This window comes from Haliotis cracherodii, unplaced genomic scaffold (genome assembly GCF_022045235.1).
Source record: "Haliotis cracherodii isolate W230 unplaced genomic scaffold, xgHalCrac1.p SCAF_10, whole genome shotgun sequence".
Lineage (NCBI taxonomy): Eukaryota > Metazoa > Mollusca > Gastropoda > Lepetellida > Haliotidae > Haliotis > Haliotis cracherodii.
Genome location: NW_027266265.1, coordinates 38391086 through 38401071, shown reverse-complemented (window position 1 = coordinate 38401071; position 9986 = coordinate 38391086). Strand labels below are relative to the sequence as shown.

Below are 9986 nucleotides of genomic sequence, written 5' to 3'. Positions count from 1 at the left end.
CATTATCCTTATCTGCTAAAAGGGACATAAAATCTTATTGGCTCTCTGCTACTGGGAACCCGTCTTCAGTAAACAAGAATCTTACGTAAGTTACATCGACGCTGACATTGTCCTATTCTCTGCCTTTGATTAACTTGGTCCAACAATATAGATACGAATTGATAATACCTATCTATTGGAACACACATATATAAGAAACGCCTATTCCTTTCCAGCATACATCGTGAATAATATTTATCATCATTATTATTTGAGTGTTAAACAGCATTTGAAACCCTTACAAATTATAAAAGCACTTTATAGGACGGATTTGATCTGTGTAAACTTGTGAAATTCTTCACTCGCGTTTTGTCGGAGTTATTCGTCACCACTCGTGCCATTCCGGTTTTTGCCGATTACTCCCCGACTACAGGCGAGTGGTGACGATCGTTTATCAGATAACATCAAGGGCGAGGTATCTGCAGTGAACTCGTACAAAAAAAGGAACCATTTACAACTGACAGTAATTCATTTTTTTTAAAAACAGCATTAAATTTCCGGTCATATTATTTTCAAAATCTCCCCCAAATTCCTGTAGGATGTAAATAATCTGACATACGAAGCTATGGGTGACTAAAATGGGAATGTTTCAATTCCAAACGAGTTTACGATATAGCTGACCCCTCTGATTCCCCGTAGTAATGTATATCTCCACATCTCCTCCGATGTACCAGAGAGTGCTTTCATGATGACTAAATGACGATAAACAGCCTTCAAATACATTACCACGAAACACACATCTCCTCTCACTCTCCACGACATACAAACACAAACTCGCAGACAATTCCTAAGCATGATCATTGCGTGTCTCAAAACATCAGAAATCACAACTCAAATAGTAGCCTCGATTATCCAGTGTAGCATATACTATAAGTCACTGGATAATCGAGGGTGGTAAAATTGAGACTCTCTGGTTTCACTGATGAAGGGCATAGCACCAAAACCTTGAGTGACAAGGTCAAACATTTTTTGATTATCAAGAACGATATCTTGCGCCATTTTTAGGGGTGTCTCTCTGTTTTCATTTCGTCATCACATCGGATCTAATAATAAAACATACTTGAAAGCAGAAAACTTGATGCTGGCAGAATTAATTTAAAGTTTTAATCAGGTTAATTTCGTGACGATGCCGTGACTGCTGACCTCTGTGGCATTCACCTTCGTCTAAATTGTGCGCATGACGTTCAGATATCTCTTAGGAGTTCGAAACCTGCCAGTTCTCATAACTTTTCCGAACACAATCTTAAACATCTTTACAAGCTTTTACATGAACACAAATCTCAATCTTGGACGGTTTCAAGCCCACAGCATCCTATGCAGCATTGTACGTTGTGGATACGTCAAATCGTTCCCCAAGAGCGATCTCTCCCGACTCGGACACGATGACGGATTTCAAGGGGTGGTCGTTGTCGTCGGTGGCCACGCTGGCGATCTCTTCCACTACGTCCATGCCGTCAAGAACCTTGCCGAAGACGACGTGTTTTCCATCCAGCCATGGGGTCGGCTTGCAGGTGATGAAGAACTGACAGCCATTGGTGTTACGACCTGGGAAATACGAGTTGTGATTGGTCATGAGGTTGAGACTGAACACGTAGAGTAACAGTTGACATCAGCATTCTTTAAAATAATTGTAATTTACTTCTTTGAAAAGAAATTTTCCCCCTCTGCCGTTAGGAAACTAGACTTGGTTTAGTCTCATCTAGATTTGCCTAGGCTTTTAGTAAAAATGTTTATTAATATATATTCATGGCGCAGGACACCTCAACACGTTGATACTATTTATAATGCATTAGAGAGGAATCATGCAATTCATTTGAAATTCAATAAGAAAGTCAGTCAATTCGATCAATTCAATATTTGACCTATCAGAAAGATTGTTGTCAGTCATTTTGACAAAGGCCATGAACAGTCTACGTAAAACATATTGAAGTCAATTCGTAAATATAAATATAGTCAACAATAGTTCTTCACAGACTGCTTATTTTATAATTAACGCACATAAAACCGAAGACAACTAACGAAATAGGTGACATCGTTCAGCGCAATAATGCAACACAAGCCCCGCCCATTCTATTATCAGCCAATCAGGAAACAGTAGTTTCTAAGTTGGCGTGCCCTAAATAAATACAGTTTACATCTCCCATTCATACCGGTCAGTGTGTGTTCGAAGTTGCGAAGTAATCATATTTTGTTATCATTCCGAAATATCAGATGTCACATGTTGCCTAAGCGAAGACTGAGCGAAGAATGTCCCAAACCTATTCTTCTCGACGACTAAAGACTAGCCGAGTCACTATTTCGGAATTGTACAGAAATGGGTGCGGTAAAATGTCAAGTGTAACAATGGAAGACTAGCTATGTGACTACATGTTTAATACGCAAATACCTTGATTGAAAACTCTTGGGTGATAGGAAAATATTCATATTTCATTCGACACCTTTTGAGTGAGTGAGTGAGTATGGTTGTACGCCGCTTTTAGCAATATTCCAGCAATATCACGGCGGGGGACACCAGAAATGGGCTTCTCACATTGTTCCCATGTCGGGAATCGAATACACCTTTTGAAGACACTAATGAATTCACTACATATGTATAGCAAGAACATCTTACTCCAAAGCACTATTTACGGTGATCTGCGATCTGTTCCGAAGTCAACGGTACCCCGAGGTGTATTCCTTGAAAACAATGTCTTTACAAAGGAGCGGCTCGTGGTTTCAGTGCCAACGGGAATGTATATACGAAGCCTTACGTAATTCTCCCAGGAAAATCATTTTTTTTTTAAAATAATAAACAGAAAATGGTTTATGAAGATTATTAACTTAATTTGTTCATTGAGTTAGAGATTTGTGAAATCCATATTTGCACTCAGGCAATTATTGAATATATTATATAATTGAATGTCTGTCTAGATTAGAGTTATCTCCCCTCGGCGAATGCTTACCGGCATTGGCCATGCTGATCCAGCCAGGGCCATAGTGCTTCAGGGTGAATCTCTCGTCGTCGAAGTAACCCCCGTAGATGCTCTTGATGCCGGAGCCGTCTTTCTTGTCGTAGTCGCCACCTGAAAGTACAGTTATGCATGGTGAGGCAGGAAGACACATCTATACATACTCCATCTTCCCGAGGCAAGGGAATTTACTGACTCTTAAAAGTCCAGTTTCCACTCTTGCCGAACTAGGCTGGAATTTCGTGGCTCGATCATAGCGCCACCAGTGGCTTTCAGGAGTTATGTCCCTTCTATGCCTCTCCTATGGACCAATCAGATTCCACCTCTCGTATCACTTGCATTTGCTTCAAACAAAATGGCGGCGCCCAGACAGGACGATCTGATCGATAATCAAGGTCTATATTGTGATAAAACGGGTCTTACATCGCGAAGTGTATCAAATCACGTGAGCACCTTGATTAAAAACATGAAATGATTTGGATAATATCTGTTGACAACGATTTGGCGGTGCACGTGCTTTGCAAATCCTGCAATCGACCTAAAATCTGCATGACAGTTAACGAACCGGATTTCGATTTCGTTGGGCGATTTTGATTGGACTGTGCAATCTAACTATAAAACCAGCCTAGTTCAGCAAGTGTGGAAACTGGACGTTAAAAGTTAAAGTTTAAAGATGTAGAGACACATATCGCGGGCAAGTGTACACATCTTTAACATATTCACTATATGCAATCTTCTGGTTTATTGCTTTTATCAATGTTTCGATGTTGATTCTTTCTCCAGTGTGATAATCTACATCGAAACGTCGATAAATGCAATAAACCTGAAGTTGTTATCCATAAAATTGTACGTTTTCTTATTCACTCACCAACTCCTGATGCCAATCAAACGTTATTGTCACTGATTTCGTATTGTTGATTGCAGTGTTTTGTGCATGGACTGTATCCATAAAGTTGTACTTTTCTTATCCGGTACAGCGTAATGATGTAACCCTAGTCCCGCCCACCCTATTATCATCGAATCAATAAACACTAGACCGCTAGTGGGCGTGGCTTATTTCTTTTTCGGTTTATGGAAACACAAATTGCTGGCTTTATACCATGCATTCACTTCCAATATATTCAAATAAAATTAAATAAAAATCTATAAATTTCTTGATGACCCTGTGGGTCTAGTGGGCGTGGCCTATTTCTTTTCCAAGGTATGGGAACATAAAAAGCAATAAATTGCTTGCTTAGCCAATCAAATACCATGGACTCAAATACAATATATTTATATAGACAACACTGGCACAAGATACAAGAATTGCCACTGACCTTGAATCATGAAGTCCTTGATGACCCTGTGGAAGCTACTTCCGGCGTAGCCAAATCCGAGACTGCCAGTGGCAAGAGTGAAGAAGTTGTCCACAGTCTTGGGAGCGGTCTCTCCGAACAGGCCGAACACGATCCGCCCGGCAGACTGACCCCCGATAGCAATGTCGAAGTACACCTTCTGAGTCACAGTTGTCTCCCCTGCCTGAAGATATAGGATAAAACGATAGTAGCAATGGAGATGAAACAAATACCACGCCACAATCAAAGTTGTTCACTGTTCATTTCTAAAAGTGATTTATGCAAAATAACTAGATTTGGGGAGAAAATAATAAGTTCTTTCGTGCAGGTTTTCTAAAGAAATGACCTTTAGTTTCGGAATAGTCTTTTGTACAGACCTTAACACAAAATATCCACAAATGCCAAGCATGTCTACAACACTCTGGGAAAGTCTACATTTCTTAAAATTCAGGGAGCTCTGAAAATGAAGAAATTCTCTTGTCTTCTATTTTTTATAGATCATAAGATAATTTTACAAATCGAATCTTAATATATTCTATTCAGAATTTCCAGGATCGTTAATTTTAACTAGTTTCGATTGATCCAATTATCGCTTTTGGTACCTTATCATCCTGTCCTCCCAACCAAAGGGGTCACACCCTCACATGACTAAACGGCTGTTCAAAGCTGCGTTAAACCAACCCCATGTTCCCGAATATGCCCCCCTCCCCCCTAGACACGCATCATGCCACAGACTGGCCATCTGGCGGTGACGTCACCATGGCGCAACTATACAGGCCACGGGGCCATGAAGAAACCCGGAACAGCTATGCCGGGAGTAACCACCTGTTGTGTGTGTTTAGCATCTGGTCGCCATGTATTACTCAGCCTACACATATGGACTGGGTTCCTGCCCCGAAATGTTTATATTGATATACGGCATATTTGCTGCGTTAACGATAGAGAGGAACCGGTTTATTTTACGAGGAACCTGCTGATGTGGAAGCAAACAGTTAATTACATTTTGAAGAATATCTGGAGATCACAAGAGTCACTCTCGGTTGGTGTATCATTAAAATGTATCCGGGTACAAAACGATATATCGAGTTGTTCACAGATTTTCGTTGTTCACAGTTTGAGTTAATTCCCTTGCCTCGGGAAGATGGGTTGTTTACGGCATACTGATGAACTTTAATTAATAAAACGTTTCAACGAACTGAACCACAATATAGATACATGACCATGCTTTGAAACTTATAAAATACGGATTGGGTCTATTTATCGATATATCGTTTTGTACCCAATGCATGCTGGGTACATTTCGATGATAAACCGATCGAGAGTGACCCTGTCAGCAAGAGTAACTGCACAGAACGTTTTGAAGATTTTTCATAATATCATGCATTAAATCTATAGTTTTAAGGGTTAACAAGGCCATGTATTTGAACACTTGTGCTGAATCAGCGAGCGAAGACATGTCAATGGCATCTCACAACCGGTTATGGTTCCAAATTCAAAATGGCCGCCAACTGCCACGCACAAAGGGTTAATGGGTTACATTTCCTCGTTATACGTCAAATGTCTGCCTTCAAAATACATCTGTTTTAAACTACATAAATACAATACTCGGAATAGGACACTCGTCCTATGCTTGCAAATACTGAAACACATTTGACAAAAATAAAGTTTCGAAAGCTCTTTTAAGCAACTCAAGTTCAACAGCGGTTGAAACATGCTTATACAAACATATCCTACGTGGAATGCAAGCTTGGAGCTTGTAATAAAGTCTGTACACAGGTTTAGAGTGAATATTAGCTTGAGTCACCATGTAGTTAACCCAGTGCAACAAGCCTGACAAAGGAATGCAGCCTGACTTGAGTGCATACAGAAGCATAGCGTGGAGCAGTGTCCATGAACTGCTTACATTTAACCTACACACACCCATATTAAACAATGTTATACACTTACATAGCAGCAAGACAGCAGGGCCGACAAGAGCAGAGAGAGTAGTGGTGCAGCATCCATGTTCAGTGTTCAAGTTGAGAGTGTTCCACGTTCGTTCGTCTGCTTTCAGTGCCACGATTTCTCTGCCACGTTGCTGATGTCGGTACCGAGCTAGCACATCCTTTCGTATCTTGACCTGTTTTATTGCCTCCCGAATCCCCCCTCCGCCCCCCTCCCGTATCGGGTTCCGCTCGGCGTTCTTACTGTACGCTGGAATCGCGATGGGGATGATGCGACCACTCAAGTATGTCCATAGGAAACGTGGCAACAAAGTGGCTGTGTTTGTTTAACGAACACGCCACTATTGTTAGTCAGTGTACAATCTACATGTTTGTCTTGCATAATTGTGACTGGACTTGTGAAACACCCATGTGAAAATATTTCAAACTGAATCCCATCTCCCACTCGAGGTCACTGTATGGCTCGGAATGGGGGGACTTGCTCTGGTCCTTTGGACAGGGATGAACAGTACAGATATTCTGACACCTCGACGTATATAAACAGAGCAGCCAAAGATAAAAATCAAATCATATCAATATACGAAAATAGAAATCATATCAATACAAAAACAAAGATTTTATGAATACCAAAAACTCGCAATAGATATGTGTACCCTACTCACACACGTGAGTCCAAAAGAGGGACAGGTCAGCCGAAATTGCTAAGCCAGAAGGCGATCTTTTCAAAACTTATAGCAACAACAAAATATTCTGACACAATTTCTGTTGTTTTTCAAAAATGTCAGTATGAAGTTGTCATCAAGTAATTGTTTTGTCAAAATAACATTTGTAAAAAATACAACATGCATTTCTTCATTAACTTCATTGCCAGGAGCCATTTTGTTTGACTCTTGGATTACGGGTCATGTTACTATCAATGTGGATTGTGTGTATGAAAAGTACCAAGATAAACAAATTCTCGTAGAAATTCGTGAAAGAGCTCTTGTAATTATTATTTCTGTAAAACCATTTCTGACTGTAAACTGTCGGGCAAAAGAAAATACATGTTTGATTGTGGCCAAAACTGAAACAAACAAGAAATTGTGATGCTTTGATACGGGTATCATCGTTGCTTTGGGCATTACGTTTGCAATGTTTCGGCGTTTTGATTACGTTTGTCATGTTTAGTCAAACCCTATTCCTAAGTCTACACGTTCTTTTGTCCAGCAGCCGTGGAGGACAGACCAGACAAAGGACAACGTGAAACAAAAGAATCGGTGACGGAGAATAGTTAAGTCTTTCCTATTGTAGAACTAACATGCACCACGTGTCCTTAAAGGGGCCCTACTCTCCCGGCACCCTTTGATAAGTATCCTTAAATAACATACTTGACCTACATTACAGGTGATGTCCAGCCACAAAACTCTTTCCATATTCATAAGGAACCTCTGTGAAAAGCAGAGTCGATTTACAATTCTGACCATACCATGAGCTTGCGCCATGAATCGCCATCAAACACTGATGATACCAGGTGTTCACGAAAAGATGAGCGTATTCTTCTACCCTATCAGTGGCCCCCGTCACAAACACACGCAAAAGCACGTCAATATTGTTCACCTGAAAAAATCGCGAAATCATGTATATCCAGAACTGAATCCACGCTTGCTGTTAGGTGGGACTAAGTGCCTGAGTACAGGAAAGGACATTGTTTGTTTGTTTGTTGTTTAACACCTCACTCAGTAATATTCTAGCTTCATGACGGCGGTTTGTAAATAAACCAAAAATCCAGTGATTGACATCATGAGCATCGATCCACGCAATTGGGATACGATGACATGCATCAAACAAGTCAGCGAGCCTGACCACCCGATCCCGTTAGTCACCCAGTGAGATGCGAGATTCAGAGCCTGAGGAATATCTTGACTTGCTTCATTTAGTTTTACATTACAAAAAGGGCTTGGCGGAAGAGAAAATAATATGGTTCAGGGACTGTAATACTGACAAGGAGAAGGCATATGTGTATGTGTTTAGAGGTATAATCCAGGAATGGAAATTAACCAAGAACATCAACTGGCCCAAATAGAGATAACACGTAGCTATACCCCTCGCAAATGTTTTAAAATTCTACTAACCTTCAGGATACCTTCAACATTAAGAAAACTGGTAAGGACTAAAGTCCTCATGGAAATGGAAAAAAAATGTTGTGCTGGATTTAATAATCGACACAAAGCATTACGTAGATGTAAATGCGAAATAACAAAACAACTGGAAAAGTACTAGTCTGGATTTGCTAGTTTTATCTCAGTGCTCAATACAAAATGTACTTTACAGGAGGTAATTTGTAGGCACTTTCAACATTCAAAAATAAATCTAAGTTCAATCTGACATGGCAGAAACAGGCTATAGGCAATCTGCAAATTAGCCTTGAAAAAAGTTATGCCAATCACTAACCACTAACCACTGACAAATCACATGCACGTGGGTTTCAAGCACCTGTTTTCACCTGTCGTCAAGGTGTCATAGGTCATGGACATTCACCTTGATCTACTAACACCTGGTTATGCTCAGTTTCACAATAGTCTGTTTTGTAGATATTTGTACACACTTTACGTGTAAAAAGACCTTTGATACGCTGTATTTGTGCCAAGGCCAATTAGTACTAATTGAGTTGTTTGAATATTTATATATTTTGTATATTAACTGCATTTATTTAAAATCTGAGATCGAAAAAAAAGTTTTTTATCATTTCCGTGAGTCCTTTAGTGCTAATATTGCCATCTCCATGGGGTTTCAAATCACAATAACAACATCTGATTGAAACAACTGCGGTTTCAATTACAATCAGTTTAGCGCGGTTAAATTTAAGATAACCTCGTTCTACTTTGAAAATAATTTTATAATATTCTTTTCCTAATATTATAGAGACGAATCAGGAAGCTTTTGACGTGAAGTGATATTTCCACGGCGTTCCCATTTATGTTCCGATGAGCTAGTCCCTCATACACGCTGAAATATAAATATATCCGACACTACCATGCATGATTTCAGACACTGGATTTATGAAAATGAAGAGACTGGCTCCTTCCTTTTACATATTAAAAAGAGGGTATATTTACCAAAATATATATTTAACTATTTTCAGAGACTAATTGTTGGTCTACGAGGGATCCAACAAGAACGTTGCCAGCCAATGTGCATCCTTCCATGGTGTGTGCCACGTCCAGTGAGAGATAGCAATGTTATCTTCAACTGCATGTGCTTGATCGGAATAACCGCGTATATTAATTTTCTTTAAATTTACTTGGTCAGAAGATGTGAAATAGAGTTTATTGCACTTATATAGGGACGTGTATGCACGTGTGTGTTTGTGTGGCTGCTTGTACTGGTCCGGACTAATGCCGATTTTATAGTGCGAGCCGACTGAAATACCATGCCGCAGTTAAACATGAATATCCCACTCAGACACAGTATACTGACACCGAGCCGACCAGTCCTTGTTTTAGCCCCTTACTGTCGAGCGCAGGCAGGGAAACAACAAGTACCATCTTTTAACGTCTTTTGGTATGACAGGGCGGGGGCAGACGCTCTATCTCTAGACCACGGAGGTGGTGTTCACATCTGGAATCCCACGGAGAGTTGGTGATGTTATAACATTTTGGTTTGTTATAAAAATTAAGTTTGAAAATTTGGATGAATCGTTTTTACAGATTGAATGCTACTTATCAACTCGCGGTGATTGACTA

General features: G+C 40.1%; 1 protein-coding gene across 1 annotated transcript; it reads right to left on the bottom strand.

The window, feature by feature from the left end:
• Positions 1-698: 698 nt before the first annotated feature.
• On the bottom strand, positions 699-6449 carry LOC139454359 (peptidyl-prolyl cis-trans isomerase B-like). The gene is made up of 4 exons (XM_071236004.1): positions 6269-6449; positions 4304-4505; positions 2982-3101; positions 699-1584 (listed from the first exon to the last, which is right to left on the bottom strand). Exons 1-4 carry the CDS (start codon positions 6323-6325, stop codon positions 1352-1354), a joined length of 612 nt encoding a protein of 203 aa, XP_071092105.1. The 5' UTR covers positions 6326-6449; the 3' UTR covers positions 699-1351.
• Between the last annotated feature and the right edge of the window lie 3537 nt (positions 6450-9986).

Excerpts from the sequence above, each read along its gene's own strand:
- LOC139454359 (XM_071236004.1), bottom strand. The coding sequence starts at position 6,325 with ATGGATGCTGCACCACTACTCTCTCTGCTCTTGTCGGCCCTGCTGTCT. Across the intron at positions 4,506-6,268 it reads CCCTGCTGTCTTGCTGCTAT|GCAGGGGAGACAACTGTGAC; the intron begins GTAAGTGTATAA and ends CTATATCTTCAG. Across the intron at positions 3,102-4,303 it reads CAAGGACTTCATGATTCAAG|GTGGCGACTACGACAAGAAA; the intron begins GTCAGTGGCAAT and ends CTGTACTTTCAG.